Source organism: Bos javanicus, chromosome 17, assembly GCF_032452875.1.
Source record: "Bos javanicus breed banteng chromosome 17, ARS-OSU_banteng_1.0, whole genome shotgun sequence".
Taxonomy (NCBI): Eukaryota; Metazoa; Chordata; class Mammalia; order Artiodactyla; family Bovidae; genus Bos; species Bos javanicus.
The window spans coordinates 45,054,482-45,081,452 of record NC_083884.1 but is presented as its reverse complement, the minus strand read 5'-3'; the positions used below and the strand labels follow the sequence as shown (position 1 = coordinate 45,081,452).

The 26,971-nt window shown below is 46.6% G+C and overlaps 1 protein-coding gene across 4 annotated transcripts in view; it reads right to left on the bottom strand.

Annotated features, from left to right (window-relative positions):
* The window catches only part of POLE (DNA polymerase epsilon, catalytic subunit), a 61,017-nt gene that overhangs the window by 7,940 nt on the left and 26,106 nt on the right, over positions 1 to 26,971 (bottom strand). For 3 of the 4 annotated variants that reach the window (XM_061384418.1, XM_061384421.1, XM_061384420.1), the window contains exons 24-45: positions 25,305 to 25,462; positions 24,760 to 24,955; positions 23,917 to 24,131; positions 22,621 to 22,723; positions 22,089 to 22,169; positions 21,870 to 21,992; positions 16,214 to 16,426; positions 15,735 to 15,944; positions 15,335 to 15,478; positions 13,812 to 13,952; positions 13,506 to 13,659; positions 13,322 to 13,428; positions 12,933 to 13,109; positions 12,627 to 12,850; positions 12,302 to 12,522; positions 11,863 to 12,067; positions 10,507 to 10,680; positions 9,478 to 9,603; positions 6,804 to 6,936; positions 4,496 to 4,697; positions 3,109 to 3,240; positions 2,795 to 2,988 (exon numbers count right to left, since the gene is read on the bottom strand). In XM_061384418.1, the coding sequence (XP_061240402.1) occupies positions 2,795 to 2,988; positions 3,109 to 3,240; positions 4,496 to 4,697; positions 6,804 to 6,936; positions 9,478 to 9,603; positions 10,507 to 10,680; positions 11,863 to 12,067; positions 12,302 to 12,522; positions 12,627 to 12,850; positions 12,933 to 13,109; positions 13,322 to 13,428; positions 13,506 to 13,659; positions 13,812 to 13,952; positions 15,335 to 15,478; positions 15,735 to 15,944; positions 16,214 to 16,426; positions 21,870 to 21,992; positions 22,089 to 22,169; positions 22,621 to 22,723; positions 23,917 to 24,131; positions 24,760 to 24,955; positions 25,305 to 25,462 (3,633 nt within the window). The remainder of the gene's footprint in view (positions 1 to 2,794; positions 2,989 to 3,108; positions 3,241 to 4,495; positions 4,698 to 6,803; positions 6,937 to 9,477; positions 9,604 to 10,506; positions 10,681 to 11,862; positions 12,068 to 12,301; positions 12,523 to 12,626; positions 12,851 to 12,932; positions 13,110 to 13,321; positions 13,429 to 13,505; positions 13,660 to 13,811; positions 13,953 to 15,334; positions 15,479 to 15,734; positions 15,945 to 16,213; positions 16,427 to 21,869; positions 21,993 to 22,088; positions 22,170 to 22,620; positions 22,724 to 23,916; positions 24,132 to 24,759; positions 24,956 to 25,304; positions 25,463 to 26,971) is intronic. The other variant, XM_061384419.1, reaches the window with a different exon arrangement.

The window sequence follows — 26,971 nt, the reverse complement described above, 5'->3', positions numbered from 1 at the left end:
CTCCAGGGGATCTTCCCAACTCAGGAGTTGAACACAGGTCTCCTGCATTATAGGCAGACTCTTTATTGACTGAGCCACTAGGGAAGCTTCAATTTATAACATACACATTGTACAAAAATTAACTCAAAATGGACTGACTAAATATAAAACCTAAAACTATAAAAATTCTAGAAGAAAACATAAGTGACAAGCTTTGTGACTTTGGTTAAAACAAAGATTTCTTATATATGACATCAAAAGCTCAACCCTTAAAAAGTGAACGATTAGATCAAAACTAAGATCCATTGCTCATTGAAAAATACTGTCAAGGAAATTTTGAAAAGGCAAGGCAAAGTCTGGGAAGAAATATTTGGAAATCACACATTTGACAAAGGACTTATATCCAGAATATATTAAGAACTCTCAAAACTCAACAATAAGAATAATAACCCAATAACTGACTCACTTTGCTGTACACCTGAAACTAACACAATATTGTAAATCAACTATACTCCAATAAAAATTATTAAAAAAAAAAAAACAGTTCTTAATAATGGGCAAAAGATCTGAACATTTCACCAAAGACAAAGAGCAAACAAACACATGAATAAAATCTCCACATCATTAGTATTATGCAAAGTAAAAGTGATTCAGTCATGTCCGACTCTTTGTGACCGCATGGTCCATGAATTCTCCAGGCCAGAATACTGGAGTGGGTAGCCTCTCCCTTCTCCAGGGGGTCTTCCCAACCCAGGTATCGAACCCAGGTTTCCCACATTGCGGGTGGATCCTTTACCAGCTGAGCCACAAGGGAAGCCCAAGAATACTGGAGTGGGTAGCCTATCCCTTCTGCAGCAGATCTTCCTGACCCAGGAATCGAACCAGGGTCTCCTGCATTGCAGGCAGATTCTTTACCAACTGAGCTAACAGGGAAGTCCAAGTAGTATTAGGGAAATGCAAGTTAAAAACATGATGATATACCACTACACATCTATTTGGACAGATAAAACCTTGAAAATTAACAATTAAAGAAAGTTCCAGCAGGGTGTGGAGCAATTGGACTATAGTCACTCACCACCGACGAGAATGCAAAACAGCCACTTTACAAAACACAATATGACCCAGAAATTCCCCTGCTGGGTTTTTACTTGAGAGAAATGAAACTTATGTTCACACAAAAACCTATATGAGAATGTTTATAGTGGCTTTATTGGCAGTCACCCATAAGCGCAAACAATCTGAATGTCCTTTAATCGGGAAGCTGTGGTCCTCCCATACAGTGGAGCACTAGTCAGCAATGGAAAGGAACAAGCAACGACATGGAGGAACCCCAGGTGCGTTTTGCTCGGTGAAGGAAATCAGACCTAAAAGGCTACGTGACCAACCACTCCACTCGTATGACATTCTGGAAGAGGTTTCAACGCAGGGACAGAAGACAGATTGGTGGTTCCAGGGATGCAGGCGAGAGGAGAGGCTGAGTCCCAAGGGGAAGCAAATGGAAAAACTCTCAGGGGTGGAGAACGTTCTGTACTTTGCTGTTGGTGGCCAGTTCACATATCCATATGTGAAAACACAAACAACTGCACTTCACAGAGAAAAATTTTAAAAGTAAATAAACATAGGGACATGGGGGCTTCCTTGGTAGCTCAGTGGTAAAGAATCTGCCTGCCAATGTAGTAGACACGGGTTCAATCCCTGATCAGGGAAGATCCCACAGGCTGAAGAGCAGTAAGCCCATGAGCCACAGCTACTGAGTCTGTGCTCTAGAGCCCAGGAGCTACAACAACTGAGCCTTCGGGCCACAAGTACTGGAGCCTGTGTGCTCTAGAGCCTATGTTCTACAACAAGAGAAGCTGCCAAAAAGAGAAGCCTTTGCACCGCAATGAAGAATAGCCCCTGCTCACCTCAACTAGAGAAAACCCAAAGAGCAACGAAGACCCAACACAGCCATAATACATAAAATTTTAAAAATAAAAAACAAACATAGAAACAGACAGATCAGCACGTACCAGGGGTGGGGAACTTTGGAGAATGATGTACGACTCTGTATCCTGACTGTGGTGGTGAATACATGACTGGCTGCCCCATGAAATGCACTCTAAAAATGGTAAATTTCACTGTATGTAAATTATACTTTAATAAAAATAGAACTTAAAAATTCTGAAGTCTACCAAGGAGTTAAAGTGTTATATTAAGCCATTTCTTAACCACCATGAGAAGTCACTTGATCACTGTGAAACAGAGTGCTGGGAGGTAACTTAATGGACAGTAAAGTGCTCTGTAAGGGGACGCCTGCCAGGTCCTTATCTGGTAACATTATCCCTCGTTTGAATCAGCCTACCTTTCCCAGAAGGCATTCAGCGTCCGAGCAAGCTCTCCTCTTAGGTTCCACAGCAGCCCGGATGCTGTGGGTGCCCTGTCCAGTTCCTGGTCTGGCCCACTGGCCTCATGTGACCCACGAGCTGGCTCTGCTGTCCCACTGCTCACCTTTCACAGCACCGCCCCGTCACCCCTCCTCCCAGGGGCTCTGTATCCCTCTGCCCAGACTTCATTCTTCCGTCAGATCCACCCACTGCCAGGCCCTCTCGGTCCTCGTGGTCTCAGCCCAGGACCCATCAGAGGTCCTTTCTCACCTGCCCCTGCCCTGAACTCACCTCTTGGCACCTGTGCTCTCTGAGCTCACCTGTGCCCTCCAGGGGAGTGTGAGCTCTGTGAGGACAGGGGTCTTTCCCATAGCGACGGCACAGACTGGGTGCAGTGGGTGTTTGTGGAATAGAGGAGTGACTTGCACACCCATCAGTGGGAGTGTCCTCACCTTGCACACGTATTTGATGAACTCCAGAGCAGGGTTATTGAGCAGCAGGTGAGAACCGGGGAGAACAGGAAACATTTCTGAGAGCTCAGTAGAGTTCCGAGAGCCTGTGACTTTCTTCTGAATCTTCTGAGTGATGGTGAAGAAGTTCTGAGTGAGTTCATTTGCCACATAATCTTGTGAGAAGGTGATCATTCCTGGGAGAGAAGCAACATGGCGCCTGCTCGCTACCTCACAGGGCGGCAAGGACACCAAGGGAAGGAGATGGGGACCCTGAGAAGCACACACTGGTGGCCTCACACAGCAAGAATGCTCACCAGGCAGGGCTCCGGCCTCCCCCTGGGCCTCCTGGGAGAGCTGGCTGGCTCCCCTCCTCCTCACGGGGGTGCTCCCTGGGGTGCTGCGCCTCAGTTCCTCCTTCATGCTGTGGTACACGGCCACGATGTATGCTGCAGAGAGAGGGCAGGCTCAGGCCACGAGAGTCGGCGACGCCTCACACATCCCAGAATCCGGAGGTACCCTGTGGCTGGTCCCGCTGCTAGCCAGACAAGGCTGAAATGTCATTATTGGTGATGATTCTATTTGCTGCACTGAGATGAGCCAGAGTCAATTAGACAAACAGGAACAATCAGGGCACTCTCTGATGCCCAGGTTCACGCTTAGAGACTGCTGCACAGCTGAGGCAGCAAGCACCAACCTTCACACCAACTGGTGCAAAAGAGGGCTCACCTTGCCTCTCGGGGTCAACACACTTCTCCAAAAACTCCACGGGTCCACTCGTTCCAAAAGAGAACTTGAGAAGGTGAAGAACTCAAATATAAATTGACAGGGGATAAAATAATCATAAGCAGAACTCCCTCTGTCGCTATATACACAGATGTACCTGTATCTATGTCTGCTGACAATTTATGATGCTCTTCATCAACTCTTCTATTCTATTGATTAGTTCTGAATTACAATGTGTGCTTAACTTCTCATTTCTTTTTCACATCAACCTAAATAACTTGGTTTGCAAACACTAAACTTTTATTTCTTTTTTTAAATTTTGATTGGAGTATAGTTGATTTACCATGTGGTGTTAATAATGACCACTAATGCCTTTAGCCCCAAATGAAAATATAGGGGTTTCTCACACTAGAAGTTAAGCCTGAGAGACCAGCCAGTGGGGCAGCTGATTTAGGAGTATCTAAACTCCTCTACTTTGGCCACCTCATGCGAAGAGTTGACTCACTGGAAAAGACTCTGATGCTGGGAGGGATTGGGGGCAGGAGGAGAAGGGGACGGCAGAGGATGAGATGGCTGGATGGCATCACTGACTCGATGGACGTGAGTCTGAGTGAACTCTGGGAGTTGGTGATGGACAGGGAGGCCTGGTGTGCTGCGATTCATAGGGTCGCAAAGAGTCAGACACGACTGAGTGAATGAACTGAACTGAAACTCCTCTACATGGGATCTCCTTTAGTCACTGTAAGTGTACATGCACAACCTCGGGGGTGGGACTATGAAGCCTTCGTGATGCCCCAGGGCAGCCTTCCTCACCATGGGGTTCTGTGAGAGGTCTGGGGCCTGGGCAGAGCCCGAGGGTCTTCTTTCTGCCTCTCACAGTGCTATGCAGCCAGGGCACGCACGCTGGGCAGGCTCCCACCAGGGCCACATTATTCCCACCGCATGACTCAGATGTGATGGTGAGTGTGGACCACTCACCTGAAACGATCATGAGGAAGTAGCTCTGGCAGGAGGCTGCCTGGGGCAGGAACTGCAGGATGTTCCAGTTGTTTTCCAGCAAGTCCTCGACATCCAGTTCCTGTGTGCCTCCCTCGTCCTCCTCCTCCTCCTCCTCCTCGTCCTCGTCCTCCTCCTCCTCAGGTTCCCCCTGCTGTGCTCTGCCCTCTTCTGGGGAGTCCTGCTTTGACACAAAGACAATCCCAGTAATGTCTGCCCACAGCACCACCGCACGGTGGGGAGTGTCCCAGCGGAGCCTGGGTCTGTCTTGTGTCCTGTTCATCTAGTCGTTCCAGCCCCCAAGCCCAAGATTCCTGCAGGACGGCTCCAAGAACAAGGTCATGTACAGAATGTGCCTGGTACATTCTCAGTAAGGCACTGACTGTTACTTTCATTTGCTGTTTCACAGGATTCACTTTAAAATTATTCAATTCGCACTTCTCAAGAAGGGAAGAATCAAGGGTGCTTCCTGGGTGACCACCTCTCTTGTTGAATTCTGGATCTCTTCCTGGGATGGTCACAGTTCTGAGAACTGATCCTTAGGTAGGTTGATAAGGAGTCCAGGCCCCTCAAGAAGGAGAAAGGGGTCTGGGGCTCTCAAGGAAGAGCAAAGGACAAACAATTTTTTCTACACTGCTTTGTCTTAATCAATATAACAATGTATCTTGCTCCTTAACAAGAGCCTTCTGACTAATCTTGTTATCTTTAGACATATGTTGTGGGAGTGGTCTGCTAAGACCTCTCTATTGTTAGTTCTAATCTTATTATCTTATATTGAGGGAGTGGGTCTGGTAAGATCCTTTACTGTAATAAAGTATATAGCTCCCTTGCTAAGACTAGCGAGGGGGGCACTCTCTGTCCCCTTCTGATGTCTATGTCAGAAGCTTTCTCTGTCCCTTTTTCACTTTAATAAAACTACTACACAAAAGCTCTTGAGTGATCAAGCCTGGTCCCTGGTTCCGAAACTAAATCTTTGGAGACCACGAATCTGACATCGTAAGTTATCAGTTCTGCCAAAGATCTAGTTCTGGTGGACGACCCCCCGCCACCCCCAACTAAGCTCCCCTTTCTATACAGCACCTTTATTTCAACATCTGAACTCTGACAGCTACCATCCTTATTAACAGCAGCAACTACTCCTGCCTTCCCCTATTCGTCGACATGGCTGCACTTCCTTCCCTTGCATGTGGTCTCAGTGAGCCTCCCAACTCCAGCACCAAGGGCAGCCTTTGCTTCTGGTCTGCTCTCGGCAGATGGCGACTTCCTTCTGGGGGTGCTCTCCTTTTGACACCTGAGGCCCCACCCCCCCAGCTCCCCAACCCACTGGTAGCTTCCTCCATGGGGACCTGCCCTGGGGGGGCTGTCGTCTCAACTCATACTTACCTCCAGGTGATCTCACCAGCCCCAACTGCCAGGCTCACAGATGACCCCAAGTTTCATGCCCCCCACCCAAGACACACAGTCACTACCTGACCCCTGCATCTCCACCTGTGCACATTAAGCAAACAATAGGGGCAGCAAACACCACGTGCCCCAGATAAGCACGGCTCCCTTCTCCCCACACTTGCTCTCTTGCCCCGCCCATTGGGGTTCACACATCCAGGCGCAGCTCCCTCACATACAACATGCACGCTCAGACATCACCCCTGTGTCCCAAGCATCACCCCACTGGCCTGTCCACACCCGCTTCAATACCCACCTGAGTCATTCTCCCTGACTCTGCCTTGCCCTGCATCCTCCTCTGGGCCGACACTAACTGGGCTCCACTTAGACCTTGACATCCTGCAGTAATGTCCACTCAGGACCCAAGTGGAAATCAGGCCCTGACACCTGCCCATTCAGAATCTCCCCATCAATAAAAGCCAAGTCTCCATCACAGCCCTCAGGCCCAAGTGGCCTGGTCCCAGCCAGCTCTTTGTCCACATCTGTGACCACTGACCCTGCCTATGCCATAACTCAAGGCAGCTTCACATCTCGGTCCCATCACCTCCTCGGAGGACTCCTAGACCCCCCATCCACATTGGCCCCTGCCCCAGGCCTCTCTGCCCCTACCAGCTTTGTCTGCCCTGAGCCCTTACTGTTGTCGACGCTGCCATATACATCTACTTGTCTGCTTGTTCATGATCCTTTCCCTTACAGACTTCATGACGTTTACTGCTGCATGACTGGGGCCCAGAACCATGCCTGGAACTCGGCTTGTGACCATCAAGTGTGCACGGAAGGGACAAAGTGGACCTTTCAAGTTGCTTCAGATTCCAACCTCAGCTCTCCAAGACTGGTTACCTCTTACCTGTCCACAGTGAATCCTAGATGGAACAGTTCCTTTGATTCCACCATAATTAGAGGGATCCATCCAGAGAAGAAATTCCCAGCATCGAGAAAAGGAAATTGTCAAAGAATGGAAGATCTCTTTAGAGTGGATGCTAAAAAGAAACAAGACAGAAATCGCTTAAATGAAATCAACAGTCTTCCCCTTTTACTCTACTTTCCTTTTTTTTATTATCTGTTCACCCTCTACTTATTTAAAAATGAATTTAAAGTGGATTCACATTTTATCATCCCTCAGGCTTTCTAGGGAAAATGATTGGTGTGGCCACTATGGAGAACAGTATGGAGGTTCCTTAAAAAACTGAAAATGGAGTTACCATATAACCCTGCAATCCCACTCCTGGGCATATAGCCAGAGAAAAACATGGTTCTAAAGGACACACGCAACCAATGTTCACTGCAGCACTGTTTACAACAGCCAAGACATGGAAGCAACCTGAATGTCCATCAACAGAAGAATGGATAAAGATGTGGTACATATAGACAACGGAATATTACTCAACCATAAAAAGAGAATGAAATAACGCCATTTACAGTAACATGAATGGACCTAGAGACTGTCATGATGAGTGAAATATGTGAGAGAAGGAGAAATATCATATGATATCCGTTATATGCAGAATCTAAAAAGAAATGATATAAATGAACTTATTTACAAAACAGTGACAGACTCACAGACTTAAGAGAACCAACTTATGGTTGCTGGGCGTAAGAGTTGGGAGAAGGGAAGTTAGGGAGCTTGACTGGGAGAGACATGTACACACTACTATATTTAAAATAGATAACCAACAGCACCTACTGTATAGCACAGGGAATTCTGTTCAATGTTACATGGCAGCCTGCATGGGAGGGGAGTTTGGGGGAGAATGGATACATGTATATGCATGGCTGAGTCTCTTTGCTATCTACCTGAAACTATCACAATACTATTAATTGGCTACACTCCAATATAAAATAAAATTTCAAAAACAAATAAAATAAAATGAATTTAAGGTGAATTCACATTATCCCTCAAGCTTCCTAGGGAAAATGATGATAAACATAATACTAAGGAGACATCTGAGGTAACCAGGAGTGGGAAACAGGGACCAGTGTTGAGAGAACGACAGGTGAGAGCTGCAGAGGGAACCCCAGGGAGTACAGTGGCTCGTCCTCCAGCACTTAGCAGAGCACAGATCACACTCATGTGTGAGAAAAATCACACCAGCCTTGAGTACCTGCTCCCACCAGTGTCAGAGCCTCACACATAGGGGCATGTGGGGCTGTGCTCACAGAAGTCTTGCTTCAACAGAGGTAATAATGAGCCCTAGACTAAACATTGCTCTGGCTCTGACTATAAATCTCAATAAATACCCAAAAGGATCAAACCGTTTTCAAGTAACATAAAGCTCAAGAATATTTACAGGAATGCAAAAGTAGCCGACAGACAAGCCAAGGTTCTTAATGTCTGTCATCCAGTCCTGTATCACCAGGTGGGCAAAGAAGCAGAGAAACACAACAAATGAGAAGAATCTATCAGTTGAAAACAAATCAGAGTTGACATAGATATTATAATGAGCAGAAAAGAACATTAGAAGTTATAATTGTAGTTATTATAATTGTATTTCATGTGTCAAAAAAAAACTAGAAGGAAGACTGAACATGTTAAGCAGACTCTAGAAATGTAGGAGACCCAAATCAAGCTTCTAGAGATGAAAACTGTCGTGTCTGAAATAAAAAATATACTGGATGGGATTAATGGCAGATAAAACACTCTAGAAGATCAGTGAGCTTAAAGATATAACAACAGAAACTTATCCAAAAAGAATCACAAAAAGGAAAAAAGGGCTTTCAAAAAATATCTATCTACGGGCTTTCCTGGTAGCTCAGTGCTAAGAAATCCATCAGACAACACAGGAGACATGGGTTCCATCCCGGGTAGGTAAGATCCCACATGCTGCAGAGCAACTAGGCCCCTGTACCACAACTACTGAGCCTGTGGTTTAGAGCCTGATAGCCACAATTACTGAGCCCATGAGCCACAACTACTAAAGCTGGTGCACCCTACAGCCTGCTCCACAACAAGACAAACACTGCAGTAAGAAGCCGGCGCACCACAACCACAGAGCAGTGCCCCTCTCTGCAACTAGAGAAAAGCCCAAGCAGCAGTGAAGACCCAAGGAAAGGGAATGAAAGTGGAGTCGCTCAGTCGTGTCCGACTCTTTGCGACCCCACGGACTGTAGCCTACCAGGCTCCTCTGTCCATGGGATTTTCCAGGCAATAGTACTGGAGTGGATTGCCATTTCCTTCTCCAGTGGATTTTCCCGACCCAGGGATCGAACCCAGGTCTCCCGCATTGTAGACAGATGCTTTACCGTCTGAGCCACCAGGGAAGTCAATGAAGACCCAGCACAGTCAAAATAAATAAATAAATAAAATAAAATTATATATATATATATCCATCTGCAATTCTATGCCCAGCAAAAGTATCTTTCAAAAAAAACGGTGAAATAAAGGCTTTTTCAGATACCCAAAGGCAGAAAGGATTTGTTACCAACAGAGCCACACTACAAGATTTGTTAAGGAAGTCTGTCAGCAGCAGGTAAATGGAGCAGATGAGAACATGAGCAAAGGAAGGGGACAGGAATGCTGACACCTGTTGGTGATGTACTCCACGTAGGCCAGGGCGTCCTCCACCCGCCGCTTCTTGGTGCAGAGGATGATGCGGTTGAAGTTGGCATAGACGACCGATGACCCCAGGCGCTTGAACTCAGCGATGAGTCTGCAGACCAAGTTTAGAATCAAAGGTCAAAACATCACAGAGAAAACAGTTAATGGTCCCGAAGCAGAACATATACCTAGAACCCAGAAGTAACAAAGAACAAAGAGGTCTGCATGGCCAAACCCTACCACAGACAAAACCATAGACAAAGGTAGGAAAAAATCTGCAACTCATATCACAGAAAAATGGTTACTTTTTATCTAGGAAGAGCTCATACAGATCAATGAGAAAAACACAAAAGAAAACTATGGAAAAACGGTCAAAGGAAGTCCAATTTCATTCATAATTAGGACTGCAAATTAAGGGTATACCAAGAGAGCATTTTATCCCAGCAGGTTGTTAGTGGGGCTTGGCATGGGGACATGCATTCCCAATCTGGTTCCCAAGAGTTGGTAGTACAGCCAACTGTACAACCTTTACAGGGAGCTGACAATATTGATTCAAATTAGCATTTACCTCTCTCAATTTATCTGAAAATATCCATTAGACCTGCAGCAGTGTTACTTCCTGGAGATTATTCTAGACATGTTTGCATGACCTCATGCACAAGACCATTCCTTGGTTGGTTACCGTGACAACAAAAGTTATGGAAGCAGCCGAAACATCCATTAGTGTGGTACATCCACACATAGCTCTCCAAGACCTACTGTTAACGAAGACAAGCGAGGTGCCGAATGATAAGCACAGTGTGCAATGACTTACAAAAAAGCAGCAGAGACTCTGCACCATATAGTGTGTCTCTGGAAGCTGTGACGGCAGCTAAGCTCTTCCTGGGCCCCATCTGATCACTATGGACCACTAGCCTAGAAGTGGACTCTTGATCCAGAGGTGCTGACTAGCCATCTTTCTGGTTTGGGGACCAAGGGATCAGCAAGCCTGGAGAAAGCCACTGGCAGTACTCACTGAAGGAAGAGCTTCTTCATCATGCTGTGCAGCGTGCGGTGCAGGGCAGGGTCGTGCAGCAGCGAGGACGGCGACCGGAGCCAGCGGTAGAAGTGCATCACCTGGTTGTCGGCGTAGACGTTGCGGTACTGCGTGATCTCCTTCACCCAGCCCACCACCATGCTCTTCAGGATCCTGCAGGAGGGGGTTCAGAGGGTGCCCCCCACTGTCGCTGGCACCAGCTCCTCACCATTCTGTCGCCTCTGCGCCCTCTCTTCTCACTGTCCAGACTCCATTCCTCGCCCCTCTGTAACTCATCTGCACCCCCAACTCAACACCGCCTTTCCGGCTTTTCCAACAGAGCCAGGACAGAGCTGAGAAGATGTGGGTGCCCTTCAAGGAGGCACCTAACTGCTGCGAGAACCAGAAAGAGACTCACAGCAGAGACCTCAAGGGCCCTCTCTCCCTTATGCCAGTCAGGATCCTAACGGACTGCTTCATCACAACTGCCCCTGGTTAAATCGCCCCAGATGACTCTGCAAACGGTATCACAAAGCCAGTATGATGGTTCTGTCACCTGCAGTCTGACTGCACCACCTTTTGGGACTGAACTGGCTGCTTCTCTGCCCAAACAGTCCTTGGCCCTGACTACACCACGTGCATTTTGGCTGCTGAGGCTTTCTTTCCACAAGTCCCCTGGCCTGAAACCCCCTTCCTCCAGTTCTGTCCTCTTTCTGTGAGAAGGCAACAGGGTGGCAGTTGTAGAAAACAGTTCTGGAACCACAAGACTTGCTCTTGAGCACCAACCTTTCCCCTCAGCTGCACTATGGCCACAAGCCTGGGCCTCAGTTTCCTCATTTCTACAATGGGTGACAGCCATCTTGCCTAGTGGGGCTATGCGAGCACATGCTCCCTGCCCATGCCACCGCTGCAGTTCTCTCCCGATACCCACACCTTACAACTTGCACCACTTTCTGTGTGGCTTTACCCATGTTCATATCCTGCTGTGCACCCCACAGCAGATGCTCGGTGAACACCCACACTCCAAGTAAATTGGCGACTTCTTGCAGGCACACCTCTGGCCATAGGAAGCGGGCCAGAAGGCAGCACCTGCAACTGTCACCGGTACCTGCAGGGCGGCACTTGTGAGTGCCACCCGTGAGCGAAGAAAAGAGTCTGGCCCCGTGCTGGTTTCTGACCAGGCAGAGGGAGGCCCCCCTGACACTGACTTAGCTCTCAGTTTCCAAAACAAGGACAGAGGATAAAAGGATTTCTACTGCTCCTTCTGGAGGCAAACTATTGTTCTGCCTTTGGAGAGCTGAGGGTACAAGAACCAAAGGGCAGGTGACGTTCTCAGGGTGGCAAGCCCCTGGGTACCTGAAGGTGTTGGAGCAGAGGGCTGTCTCGTCATAGCTGGCAGGGGCGCTGGCAGCCTGATTGCCTGTGATCATGTCCTCCAGGGAGGCCTGCTGGATCACATCGAAGCTGATGCCAATGCTGTCGGCCCCCTCCATATCATTGACGTGGTGAGACTGCAGGATGGTGTTGACGGCCAGGTTCTGAATATCCAGTTCCACGCACACTACACACAGACATCACCGCTTGTGCACTGACCCCTCCTGGGTGTGGAGCCTGATCCCAGCAAGCACCATCTCAGAAAAATCACTGCTGCTTAGGGCAGCTGACTGCACAGCTCACACCCACAGAGGCCCCCTGCAGGCTCAGCTCCCAGCCCAATACACCCAAGTGCTCCCACCAGCCCAGAATGGCAACAAACAGCAGGAACAGCAGTCCCTGGTGTGCCTTGCCCACCCACCTGTGGAGTAACAGCCGGAACTGTTGATCTCCACAGGGGCTTGGTCATCAAACTCCATGACGAGCCTGTTGTCGTCGGCCTCCTTCCCACCCAGGTCTGGGCGCGACGTAGGAGAGAGCCAGAGCAGGTGGTTGTGGCGCTGGAGGTGGCGGGCAAAGAAGAGGTCGGAGCCAAAGGTAGAGATGTCCTCAGGCAGATTCCCAACGGGGACGTGGAAGTACCTGCAGGGGCACAGGGTCAACCCCAGGAGTTGAAAATGACTGGGGAATGTCTTCTTGTCCCCAGAGTCCAGTGATGGCCAGAAGCACCCCTCCCCTCGGCCCACCTGCTCATCTCGAAGGCCTGTGACAGATACGTGTCCAGGTTGAGGTAGTGCCGGATCATGCGCCGGGCTCCGTGGCGCTGCCAGTCCAGGACCCCGTAGCTGATCTTGTCAGCCACGCGGACAGGCACCAGTGGGAATTCCTCCAGGACAGGGATCTCGCCAGTCAGCCTCTTCAGGTCCCAGTTGGACTGAACAGCAATGAGAGTTGGCCCACGGCGCTCCTCCTGAGTGCAGGGAAGGAAGCAGTGAGGTGGACCAGGCCCTGGGGAGGGGGCTCTCACAGCATGGGATCCCGATGGCACTCACTTTGTAGGTCAACAGGAAGCGCTGGATGGCTCTGCAGACGATCTTCAAGTCTGTTTCAGCACGAACTTCAAAAGCGTGTTTCTGTGGGGGCAGAAGCTCAGGGCCTACTTTCTCCAGCAGGAGGCTGTGCTCGGTTGAGTACAGGGCACTGAGGCTGGGCATCTGGTTGCTTCGCACCTAGACAAACAAGGGCTGGGTCAGCCGTCTTCCCGCTGGGAAGGAGGGGCAGCCCTGTGAGTGGACATAGGCGGCAGGGCTACCTCTGCAGATCCACTTCTCACTCTCGCAAGAACAAGGCAGTGGTGGGAGGGAGGAGGGAGCAGGAGCTTCCTGCCCGGGGCTGTGTGCCTCCCCCAGCGAGGCTGTCCCATGGCCTGCCCAGAACTCACCGTATCCAGCACAAACACAACTGCCTTGCGCTGTGAGGGTACGAAGATGCCAAAGAGAGCCTTGTGGCCCTGTGCGTGGTGGTACAGGTAGATGTGGCGGATGCTGCCTGCAGGAGAACATGGCCTGTCACCCTGAGATGTGCAGGAAGTAGGGCCAAGCAAGGGCGGCCGGCACACGCCATACCTGGTTCCAGGTAGTTGAACTGGGCCAAGGAACGCATCTCCAGGTGCTCAAGAGTGAAGGTTTCTGCTTCCCAGCCTGAAAGGTGCCTCACCAGCTGTTTACTGACCACACACATGCAGCCCAGCTGCACCAGGGCCCGAAACACTAATGGAACCTGGAAGAGGGGCAGTCGGGGCTGTGTGAGGGCTGATGGGGGAAGGCAGAGGCCCAGCTGCTGCTGCTGGCCTGTCCATGCCTCGACTGGGTTTGTTTCCCTCTATTCCATTTAGGTGGATCCTTGCACCGTTCAGCTGGGAAAATAATCACCTGAGTCTCATACACGCCCTCGATGTCTGGCGCCGCCAGCTCAGTGTTGATCTCGTTGATATGTTCTTGGTACATGTCCTCTGGCACTGAGTATTCGTAGAGGTTGTAGACCATATTGGAGCGAGGAAGGACTCGATTCACCTGGTGACACCATGTGACAGTGACCTTACCCCACAACTGAGCTAAGTGGTAACGTTTGCAGCAATGCACAGGCAAACACATGTGCACACACTCTTACACACATACATGCATTGTTTAAACAGTCCTAGGATGTCTGCACACAACCAGAGAGTAAAGTCCTATAGCCCATTTCTCCCTATCAGTAAAATTAAAAGGTCTGGGCCTGGCTTCAAGAAGCCGCCTGAGGCTTCAAAAAGTAGACAAGTTCCCAGACTGTGAGGGGCAGGTGCTCCTGCTACATTTTCCTCTGTTCTCTGCTGGGTGTAACCTAAGGGTGCAGGAAGCAAAAACCCAGAGAGAAGCTATGTTTTCGTGGACAGAAGACTAGGAATGGAACCCCTGTCCAGCCAGTGTGGGTACCTTGGCGAGGAGGGAGCAGGAGAGGGGTGCCTCAAGGGGAAAACACCCTAAAGGAAGGATGTTCTACTCACTCACATCACACACATCTAAGAAAGCTACAGAATCCTAGATCATTTGTTCTCTGTTGCCCACTCCTTCCCTGTCCTCTTCCAGGATCCACATTCTGCTGAATCTTCTGGTGGGAACTGGATTTCACCTTTTCCAGAAGCATCCTCTGCATAGCTGCCAGTTACAAATACTCTAGTCTCATCTCCTCAATCAGATGTCATTTGCTCAGTAAATGATCCCTGGGCAGAGCTAACTGGGAGCTCGGATGGAGACACTGGGCAGGAGCCTCTGAGGACGCCCCAGCTGAGAGGAGGACCACCTGCTGTAGGATTCCACATATGTGAAATGTCCACGGCAGGCTAACCTAGAGGCAGAATCTGGACCAGTGCTTACTGAAGGCTGGGAGAGGGGAAAGGCTGCTAAGGGGCTGGGGTTTCTTTGTGGGGTGGTGAAAATGTTCTAAGATTGACAGGGGAGATGGCCGCATAACTCTGAATACACTAAATGCCACTGAGTCGTATACTTTGAGAGAGCTGTATGGCATATGAATTATACCCCAATAAAGCTGTTCACATCAGAAGAACCTATGGAGACAGAGCCCACAGCCTCTGACAAACATCCACCTAGCGCTTTCCCTGCTACATGGACAACAGATACAAGAGATGGTCCACCAAGACAATGATACCCGCAGCTTCCTCACTGAGCATTCACTCAGTGCTCCACAGCATCATTTCAATTAATTTTTGCAGCATCCCAAGAAGGTTCTCAGGAGAGATAGAGGCACCAGAACACCTTGCTCAAGGTCACAAAGCTCACATGGTCTTTGTATCTGCAAAGGCTGAATCTGTATGTGGCCTCTGCCATAGTGGAGGCAACCTCAGAGGCTGAGCAGGCCGCTGACCTCAGTGACCAGAAACAAGAGCTGCCCTCCGTACCTTCCGATAGGAAGGGCCCTCCTCCGCTTTGGCCACCCGCTGGTTCACGTAGAACACCCGGGGAATGTTCAGCTTGATGCAGTGCAGGTCACTGCCGATGACAGCCCATACCCTGAACAAGCCAGCCTGGCTGGTCTCACTGATCTGAAAAGGAAACACAGATCGTATAGCACTCCATGTCTCACCCTGTCACAGAAAGCACTCAATACCTGTGCACAGGCCATCTCCCAGGTGGCCTCCAGAACCAGCTCCTTTACAGAGGCACACAGGTAAAGCCCTGCCCCTTCTGCCCCACTCCAGACCAGGTCCCCAGGATCGTGAGCTGGTCAAATACCCCTTCCCATCAGCCATGCTCCTGCCCTCAGGGGTATCCTGCCCTCCCTCTGATCACTGTCTGCACCTGCACAATCTGCCATGGAAGGTCCAGAATGCTGCGAGCTGTTCTTCGAAAGAAGCCCCCCAGTCCTGTGGAGGGCCCCTCTCGGATGGCCCCAGGCCTTGGTGTGCCCTCTGCCCCCTCCAGACGCCGCCTCTTCTTGTGAGCAAGGCGCTGTTGAGCCTGCAGCTGCCACTTCTTCTTGTGGAATTGGAGCCAGACCAGCCACTCTTCCTGGGACAGGTCAAGAGGAGGAGATGGCAAACAGAGCTGAGCATACAGTGAAACAGAAACACCCTTCCACAGCAACTAAATCTCACAGCTCCCAAGCTCTGTAAGATCTGGGCACATCATACCAACTTCCTCAGGGGTCAAGCCCCATTTCTAGGCCCCTGCACTACTCAGGAGACCCCACAGGGAGATGGCTTGTCACAGGTTAGGCCTGACCAGCATCCCTGCTCCCCTCTCCCACCAGCCACTCCAGACTCCCTGAGAATTCTTGCCTGGGTGGTTCCGAGTGCCGGAGGCTGCCCCAAAACCTCCTGCCAGGGCATCGTCAGCTCCAGGTCCTGCGATCCCTCTTGCCTCTCACAGTGGATACGCTTTCTCTTGGTAGCAATAGGCACTGCCGAGTGAGGTGGCTTTGTGAGGCCAAAGTCCTCCATGTCGGGGGAGCCAAGGCTTTGGGAACCTTCTGAAGCTTGGGCCATGCCCACCTGCAAAGATCCAAAGGAGCCTTAAAATAGCTCTCTCTCTTGATAAATCTCCCTTCTAGAAACCCACCCAAAGTGAACTCCTAAATAAAGTAAAATACTTGAACACACTCATTTACAGACTAACCTATTCTTTTAATATTTTAAAAAATCCATTTATTTGGCTATGCCAGGTCTTAGTTGTGGCATGCGGGATCTTTTTAGTTGCAGCATGCAAACTTTTAGTTGTGGCACGTGGGAGCTAACTTCCTGACCGGGGATGGAATCCGGGCCCCCTGCATTGGGAGCAAAGAGTCTTAGCCACTAGACCACCAGGGAAGTCCCAAACTAACCTACTTTTAAACTTTTAACAGTGAAAAGGTCAGAAAGAAAACGTCACTTGGGTACCACCATTACAAAGTGAATGTTATATTTTTCTGTGTTTGCTTCAGAATCCTCTCCTTTTAATAAGAAATATTGTAAAACATAGGTAAAGGACTCCTCTTTCTCAAGCCCAGCCCCCAAGTGTCTATCACTCCCCGCACATTTTGTACTTTTACTCTGAATCTATAAACCCATAAACTGTTCCTTTCAGCTGCAGTTTTATATGAATAGAGGTACATGGTACACATACTGTGACTTCCTTTCTTTACTCAATGATACATTTTTGAGATTGATCCCTGTTGATACATGTGGACGCTGTCCATTCATTCTAACTGTAGAATACTCTATTATGCATATAAACCAGCTGACCTATCCATGATATTCTAAAATGACGAACTGTTCATTTCCACTCTTTCAGAACCAGAAACTGGGTTCAACAACCATCCTTTCACGTGCTGCCTGAAGACCTGTGCTTACACTCCCATCAGAAATACAGACAAGATCCTATTTCCCCACGTGTTAACACCGGATGTCACCACACTCATTTTTTTTGCTGTGATGTGGCATCTAAATATTTGATTTTCCATTTACCTAATCAACAGTGGGGTTGACCCTGGGGTAGACAGTCTTCTAAAATGACCCCAATGACCCCAACTCCAGTTGTTCATGCCCTGTATGACTCTCCTGAGTATGGGCTGGACCGTGACTGACCTGCCTTTAATGAAGAGATTACAACAAAAGTGACAGGATGCCATTCTGAGACTAGACTATAAAATACAGTGACCTCTGCACTGCGGGCACCCGCTCTGGCTGATTTCTAGGGCCTGCTCTGGAGTCAGCCGCCAGGCTGTGAGCTGTCCTGTGGAGAGGCCCGTGGAGCCAGGAACGAGTACGGCTCGACCAGAGTGAGCTTGGGAGCACATCCCTCCTCACCTCCTGGGGAGGCCTTCATATGGGAGCACAGCCCTGGCTGACACCTGACTGCAGTCTGCAGGAGACCCTGGGCCAGGGGACCTGGATAAGCTGTGCCCAGATTCCAGACCCACAGGGCTCAAAAAGTGCAAGATAATAATAAACCCATGATATTTAAGCTTCCAGGTTCTGGGATCACTTGCTACACAGTAAACAGAAAAATAACATACGTGTTTATGGATCATTTCTAATTTTGTACATTTTAAATATCTTCTTTGAATTGTGACTTTTCTCTTCCTTTTATGGTGACTTCTGTGTTAGAAAAAAGTTTGTTTTTTAATTACAAAAGTAACAGAAGTATAGTAATGAACACCCATGTTCTTATAATGCAAATTCAGTAAACACCAACATTTTGCCTTTCTTGTTTCAGACTACAGAAAATTTATATTTTAATTAACTGAATTTATTGGTCTTTTCTTTTGCGATGTGTGTTTTTTAGTTATGACTTAAGAAGCTCTTTCTACCCCAGCATCATAAAGATAGCCTCCTGTGCCTTTTCCCCAAAGAGTTATCTTTTTTCAACTTACATCTTTATTTGGAATTTGTTTTCATACTCTGTGAGATAGCTACTTTCTTCTTAAAATATGAAAAAACATTTTCCCCAGCATCATTTATTGAATAAGCACTCTATTCTCCTTAATAGTGTATAACACTACCTCTGTGATAGACCAAGCTCCCAGGTGCGTTGGGATCAGTTTCTAGGGTCCCTATTAGTAGTTCCACTGTTACATGGTCTTGCTTTAATAAGAGTAAGTTTTGTTACACACTAAGACAAACTTCCCCTTTTTAATCTTCAAAATTGTTTTCGTTTTTCTTATCCTTGTTCTTCACATGAATTTTAGGATTGTCAAGTTCCATCAGAAAACTTTTTGTAGATATTTTAACTGAAATTACACTGAATTTTACAAATTACCTTGGGGCAAATCACCCCAAGGATTCTAATATTGAATCTTTTCATCCATGAACATGGTATGTCTCCTTTTTTATTTAGGTGAATTTCTCTACTCTTCAATAAAGTTGTATAATTTTTTTCCATAAAAGTTTTACACACATTTTGTTACTATGATTTATTCCTTGGTATATTATTTGCCATCATTGATAAATAGCACCTTTCAAACAATACTTTCTAAGGAATTCTCTAGTGGTCCAGTGGTTAAAACTCTGCGCTTCCTTTGCAGAGGGTGCAGGTTCAGTACTTGGTTGGGAAACAAAGATCCTGCATGCCACATAGCCAAAATAAAAAAAAAAAAAAATTAATCAGTTTTTTAAAATTCCTAATTGTCTCTAATATAAAAGAAAGATACAGGTTTTTATATACGAGCTTTGTATCTAATGACCTTGTTGAAATGTCTTAAGTTAAAATAATTTTGGAGTTCCTTACATTTTCTGTGTTAAGTTATATTTACCTACAAATGATGTTTTATATCTTTCTATCCTTAAAATTTAACTTCTTTTTCTTGTTGAATTATGCCAGCCAGGAGTTCCAAACAATTTTGAATAGAAGTGGTGGTAACTAACAGGCATCCATCTCCTCTTCCTCATTTCAATGATTCTAATGTTGTGCCATTAAACATGATGCGTGCTATTGAGTTTCAACAGATGGACTTTATCAGAGAAATATATCGTCTTTTCTGATTTTGACTGTTCAAAGTTTTATCATGCACAGACATTCAAGTTTATCAAATGTTCTTTCTTGACGCTATTGAAAATGACACCTTAAGTCTTCTCTTTGTGATGAATTGATTTTTCCTAAAATGAACTAAATTAGCAGATTTCTGAAGTTAACACCTGCCATTCCTTGCATAAATCATACTTGGACACAATGTTACTGTCTTTACACAGTACAAAATTTAGTTTGTTAGTATTTTTGTACCTATAGTTCTATCTGCCAATGGCCTTCCTTTTCCTGGCTTGTTAGTTTGTTACCAGGGTAATAAAAGTTATAAAGATTACCAAATGAGCTAGTGAAAGTGAAGTCGCTCAGTCCTGTCCGACTCTTTGCGACCCCATGGACTGTAGCCTATCAGGATCCTCCATCCATGGGATTCTCCAGGCAAGAGTGCTGGAGTGGATTGCCATTTCCTTCTCCAGGGGATCTTCCCAACCAGGAATCGAACCCGGGTGTCCCGCATTGCAGGCAGACTCTTTACCGTCTGAGCCACCAGACGAAACCAATCAAATGAGCTAAGGACCTTCTTTTTTTTTAATTCTCTGGAATCATTTGTTTAAAAAGTTTGGTAGGGGGCTTCCCTGGTGGCTCAGTGGTGAAGAATCTGCCTGTCAAAGCAGAGGACACAGGTTTGATCCCTGGTCTGGGAGGATCCCACATGCTGTGGAGCAGTTAGATTCCTGTACCACAACTAGTGGCACTCTAGGTCCCAGGAGCCCCAAGTACTGAGCCCATGTCCCTAGAGGCCATGCTCTGCAACTAGAGAAGCTGCCGCATTGAGAAGCCTGCATACCACAATGAAGAGTAGCCCCGCCACCTGCCACAACTAGAGAAGTCCACACGTAGCAACGAAGACCCAGCAGTACCAAAACAAATTTTTTTTAAAGTTTGATAAAATCCCTCTGAGAAACCATTTGGGCCCAGTATTTGTTTCTTTTTAATGCCTGAAGTTCTAATCAGTTCTTCTATTGTTTCTTAGGCTAATTTGAATAACTCTTCTAGGATATTGCCCATTCCATCTAAGTTTTCCAATTGTTTAGGAAAGATAATTCAGTCTTTATTTTTTTTAGACTTTATAATAGCTGCACTGATAATGTTTCATTAACATAAAACCTGAAATATCTATCTTGACAAAGATTTATCTATTTCATCAGTCTTTTCAAATATAAAGGTTTTGCCTTTATTGTTTCATTCATTGCTGCTCTTGCCTTTATAACTTCTTTCTACTTTCTTGGTTTCTACTGTTACTGAATTTTTCAGTTGGAAGTTACTTAATTTTCTATTGGTTTTTCTTTTCTATATATTAAAATAGATTATGTGCTATTTATAGTCTTCTTTAGTAGCAAACTACAAATTTTAATAGTATTTCATTATTTCTAATTTGCATTGTGACCCATGAGTTATTTATAAATATATTTCTTTATGGTTTCCAAACAACAAGATCTGTATATATATAAATTATTTGGAATCTGTTACAATTTGCTTTGCAGCATTCAGTCTTATTTTAGGTGTTCTTAAAAAGAATGTGTATTCTTTAATTACTGAGTGCAAAGCTCTATTTGTTAACTAAATCTAGTTAGCAATTCTGTCATTCTAACCTTACATATTTTTACTAGTTTTTGGTCTGCTTGATCAATCGAGACATGTGTTAAAATCCTAAACTGATTAGATGTCAATTTTTTTCTAATAGTTAAGTAAATTTTCACATTATTTAATTTGAAGCTAAACTATTAGAATTACTAAATATTTCTAGTGAAATTTGACTACTATTTTAATAGTAGTATTTAATACTATCATTATCATTACTAATACTTTTTAATTTTTTTTTGGTCTTGCATTAATATAGCTACATCAGCTTTGCTTTGCTTAATATTTACTTGATATATATGTTTTTGCATCCTTCTAATTTTTGTGAGCCCTTTTAGGTATAACTCATGAAAATAACTGATTTTAAAATTCAGTCTGAGGATCTGGTTTTTAGCAGGTGAGTTTGTATACTGCTCTGGTTTAAAGCTCAGTTTCCATTTTTAGCATCTGAGAATTTTCTTCTTGCTCTTCTGATTTTAGCTATGCTTTTCATTACACTGGTCTTTAGTATTTTTTTGCATTTCTAACAGCTTTTTTTATAGTTTAGAAAACTGAAGTCTCAAGGTGAAGTGATGCATTCCAAGTTACTGAGTCTATTTAGTACATCATATATGTAGATAGTTTTTCATCCTAAAGTGATGCATTACAAAGCTTCCTATCACAGAAGAACACAGAAGAACTAAAGGGTTAAGTATCAAGATACGTATTTTTGGAAAGAAAAAAACATTCCAGATGCTTGAATGGAAGTATCCAAAATGATGAGCAGCAGTATGGAGACTGGTGCCTGTGCGCCCACAGGACCCAGCCCAGCCCTGACTGTCACAGCCTCTGTTGTCCTGGGCCAGGCCCCATTACCTGTCTCTTGCCCTCAAGGACGAAGAGCTCACTGATCTTCTTCTGCTTGTAGACGTCATTTTTCTCTAGCAGTTTTTTGTGCAGCCAGTCAGGGTGTTTGACACGCGGTACTGGGTTCTTCACCTACATGAAGGCGATACCAATCACTTGTCTGACTCTGTTAGTTTAATCAGGTCCAGGTTTCACACTGGGCTCTGTTTCTGCTGGTCTCAGCCTCACCTGCTGCAGGGCCGCAGGGATCGTGATGATCTTCTGTATGGCACTCCCCAGCCGCTCAATGTAGTAGTCCCAATCCAGAATCTGAGCATGCAGGAAACCAGCAACGGAGTGCATGAGAAAAGCAGAAGAGCAGCAACACACCATGCCAAGCACTGTGCTGAATGCTTCATGTGTTTTATTTAATCCTCTTAGAAATTCTATGCTGAAAGGCCCCATTTCACAGAGGAGGAAATGGAAGTGGAGAGGATAAATGATCCCCCAGGATCAGAGCAAGTAAAGGAGCCAGCAGTAGAACCTTGTGCCAGACCCCAAGCCTTAGTCCATCCCAGAGAAGAGTTAAAAAGGCTTCCCCAGCATCTAGCTTTTCCAGGTTTTCCCTAAAGTGTAACTATTTCTTCATTCATTCCATAATAGAAAAGAGGAAATCAAGAGTGAAGTCTCCAGACAAAAACATGACCCGAGTCTGGGATTCTCTGCCCTATCTAGTTTTCCTCCTCAATTTCTAAGAGTAGGAAAAAAAATCAGCACTCACTGTCCGAATATCAAAGTCCTGAAGGGAAGAACTCTTTAGCCATTTTCGGAGAAAGTGCTTCCTCACGGTGGGCTCTGCCTGGAAAATGGCCAGTGGAATGGCTCTGGTCGAGAAGAGATAAAAAACTCACAAATGTGAAAATCTCCTGTAGTTTACATGGAACTAAGTACTTATGACCTACTTTGTAACCTATGCTTTTAGTTCATGTAGTTATTTTGTATAAACTATACCTGTATCTGATGTTTATCATAATAAATATTAATACTTCATATTAAAATGTCATGATTTCGTGCACCACCCCTCACCCTTGGCCACCTGGTGTATGTCTGACCACTGTTATCAGAGCTATTTACAGATGTCTTTACATAAATTATATATTCATGTGCATGTATATAAATAAACATTAAAAATGTTATTAATTGGGTAAAATATAGACAGAGACCACCGCTTGCCTGAAAATGAAACCAGTTTTCACATCACTAGCAAAGCAACACGGCAACTGTCACTACCCCTCTTTCTCTCACTGGAAGAAGTATTTGTTATTTTGAAATATCATAAAGAAACTTAGAAAGAACAGAAACCTGTGCACCCACCACCTAGTTCTATCAAACCGGCCATGCCATTTTCATGTCATGGATGAAAAATAAAGATGACGATGAAGTCCCCTGTGTAGCTCTGTCGACCCTCCTAATATAGAAGTGAATACAGTGTTTATCTTGGTGCTTATCAATCCCCTACGTGCTTTTATAGTACTCCTACTGTACTTTCCCTGTGTGTAAACTTAAATAGACAGAAGTACACTCTGCCTTCACGCATCACCCTGCTTTTCTTGCTGTCAGTGTGGTAACATGTAGCTGTGGTTCAATAATCCCAACTCGAGAAGTGCAGCATCAGTCTGCTTGTGTGTGAGTGACCCAGAGCTCTGTCCTAAACCTGAACTGAACCTTGTGTTGTGCTCACTGTAGCAGACCCTTCAAGACATTCCCACTGCCCTATGCCTGACTGAGAGGGTACTCTCAGTCTGCCCACCCAAGAACCCAGATTCTCTGGGCTCTGAGTGGACAAGCTCACTATACCCTCTCAGGATTCCCACCAGGGCCCCAGCAGCCTTCCCAGCATCTGCTCTAAAGGAAGTCCAAGGTCTGGTTCCTCCCTCTTCTGAGTCCTGACTACCCCTGCTCTGTTTAAGGAAGCTCATCTCTCTATGGAGGGACACAGGCTCTACAGAAGATGCAGGTTTTCAGAGAGCAACCAAGACCCTTAAGGAATTCCTTCCTTGACGCTGGAAACCCTTACCTCTCTGTGACTGGAGACCCCTCAGGCTTCCGGGAGATGATGTAGCGGCAGCTCAGCCCTGCATCCTTCACCATCTGATCTCCCAGGAACTCAGCCAGGCGCTTGGCCGTGCTGATGGATGTCGACTTCTGCTCCCCATAATCTTCCAGCTTCCGAGACATGGAACGGTTCTCGGAGATCAGCTCGAACAGTTCGGAATCAGGCATGTTAGCTGCCTGGAGAGAGAGGCAACGAGCAAAAATATCATACAGAGGAAGGGAGCACCAGCCTGAGCTCACCCAAGACTTTCTCCATGTGAAACTGCGTTTATCTAACCTGATGAGCTGAAGGCAGTGGTGTAAAAGGGCTGTCTCATACCACTGCACAGCAACACACCACACACAAAACCTTAACTTTTATTAATCTGTGCAGGAAAATATCAAGAAACATTTATTGAGCTTTTAGTACCAGGACTGCAGAATAATAGGAAAGACAAAGAATTGATTTTTGTCCTAAAAGGAAGAGAAAGACAGGGAAAGGAGGAGCCAGGAGGGAGAAAAGAGAGACATGGGCAGGTTGGACAGCAGATGGACCAACTGAGGAACCAGCCACTTTCTTCAATGATGAGGAGGAGCCCAAGGGGCCTGTCTGAGGTCGAACAGCTTACAACTGGCTCATTATCATGCTAATATTTGTTTCCTTCACAGATTTCTGTCACTGGACACAAAACTTAAGGGGGATTCGGGGTAGCCCTGGCACTAAAGAAGTTACAGGATTTCATCAGAATTAGCCTTGAGTTCATCTGTCACCTTGCTTACCAGGACTCTGACTGCAGGACCCTCAGAGCCAGATGAGGAGCCTTACCTTGCTGTATAGTACGTCCAGCCAGTAATCAGCCACCTTGGCGACAGAGCCATACACTTCTTCTAGGGTGCTGCCCTTAAGAAAGGCCTCAAACACTGAGGACTGGAAGATTTTAATCAGCTGCAGCTCCCCACGGCGTTTGACCTCAAAGCCCTTGAGCTCAGCCAGGGAACCATCCTCATTGAACACGGCATACCTAGAAACATAGGCAAAGAGAGCAGAGGAGAGAGCCTGGGATGCTAGCTGCTTCTCATCACCCCTCTGCCTTTTTCCTTCCCTTTCTCATCCTCCCTTCTAGCATCCATCAAGCAGCAAACATCTCTCTACCCTGATCTCCAAAATGAAAATGACTTAGGGCCTGCAATCTGTAGAACCAGAATATAATAGGTGGAGAACAGAGTTTGTGGGTGTCAAGAAAAGCTTTCCAAATTGAATCAAAAAGGTCAAGAAACCAGAACCGAGGTCTGTTCCTGTTGTGGGTCCTAGTCCATTTACTAGAGGAGTTGTTAGACCTTTCCCAAGCATAAAGACTGTGGGATTCCTACCTCTTCTTCAGTTTCTTGCCTTCTTCCTTGGAGGCTGGAAGGATCATGGCAAGGTAGGGCCCATCAACCTCGAAAAAGATGCTGTTCTCTGAGCGAGTGACATAGGTTAGTGAAGAAGGCTCAGCCAGCTCCTGGTACTGATCATTGGTGAAGCCTTCCTGCCAAGCAAGAGTGAAGAGGGGGTTGGCCTCACTCATCATCACCCTAACCTGGAGACGACCAGCTGCCCTCTAAAGGGTGGATGGATCAGCAAGCTGGGGCTCTTCCATACAACGGACACCACTTGGCAAGAGAAAGGGATCAAGTTCTGACATATGTCCAACATGGATGAACTAAAGTGCTTCCTGCTTGGTCTACCAAGGTTACACAGCATGTTTCAATTCACAGGACACGCTGGAAAAGACAAAACTATCGCACAAAAGAGCACATGGGGGAATCAGGGCTGGGCCTAATGAGAAGGGCCGACAACAAAGGGGCAGGGCCCAGGAGCCTTTGGGGTGGCAGGCTGTTCTATATTGCTCTGTGATGGTGGACATACGCCTCTACGTCTGGGTCAAAACCCATAGAAGTGCTCCCTGTAAAGCATGAATTTTGGACTTCCCTGGTGGTACAGTGGATAAGAATCTGCCTGTCAGTGCAGAGACACAGGTCGATCCCTGGTCTGGAAAGATTCCACATGCTGAGCGGCAACTAAGCCTGTGTGCCACAACTCCTGAGCCCACGTGCTGCGACTATTGCAGCCCACGCACCCTAGAGCTCGCGCTCCACAACAAAAGAAGCCACTGCAATGGGAAGCCCATGCCCAGCAACAAAGACCCAAAAGTAAAGAAATGAATAAAAACAACAACAGAGTGAATCTACCGGAAGCAAAAGAAACAACATTCAACTAGGATCTAGGTGGACCCCAAGAACGCCTGCAGATTGGAACAAACGAACTCAACTGCACTATCATGGCTTGACAGAACCCTGCCAGAGGGCTGGCTTAAGTGACTCTGGCAAATCTCACATGGTGTGGGTGGTGTAAGATTAAAGACTGAACACTGTACGGCAGCTGGTGGGCTGACTGCTCACAGACACACAGCTCTGAACCTACTTTACACAAATACTAGGGTTGAACAAATAAATACACACACTGGGAAAATCAGAGATAGGACAAAGGAGTCACTAATAAGGAAAGGAGAATAGACTGGAGCTGGATATATCGATATGCTCATGTTATATCTATTTAAATGTGTATGCAGATAAACAGAGAAATAAATATAGACACACATGTGGGGTTATTACACACACACACACAACTTCCTAGCCAATCTGCTGTGAGCAGCAGAGACACCCCATCTTGGTTTCTACCACTGCTTCCTAATAAAAGGAACCTGGCCTCCTTGGAGAAATGGGTGATTCCAAGGTGGGACAGGGGAAATACAAGAGGAGGCTGGAGTGTCTTGTATTCCCAGGAAGTAAAGCTCCCCCAAAACCCAAATCCAAACCACATAACAGGGTATGTCTCAAGGACACAGGGGGCTAACGTGAAGGAGCCCCTAGTGGCCAAAGTGGAATAAGCTGAGTAACAAAACACACCAGGATGGAACTGGGTTGTTACCCCACACAGCAAACACCCACACATCCACAATGACCTAACAAATGACTCAATAAAGTGATAAGTGAGG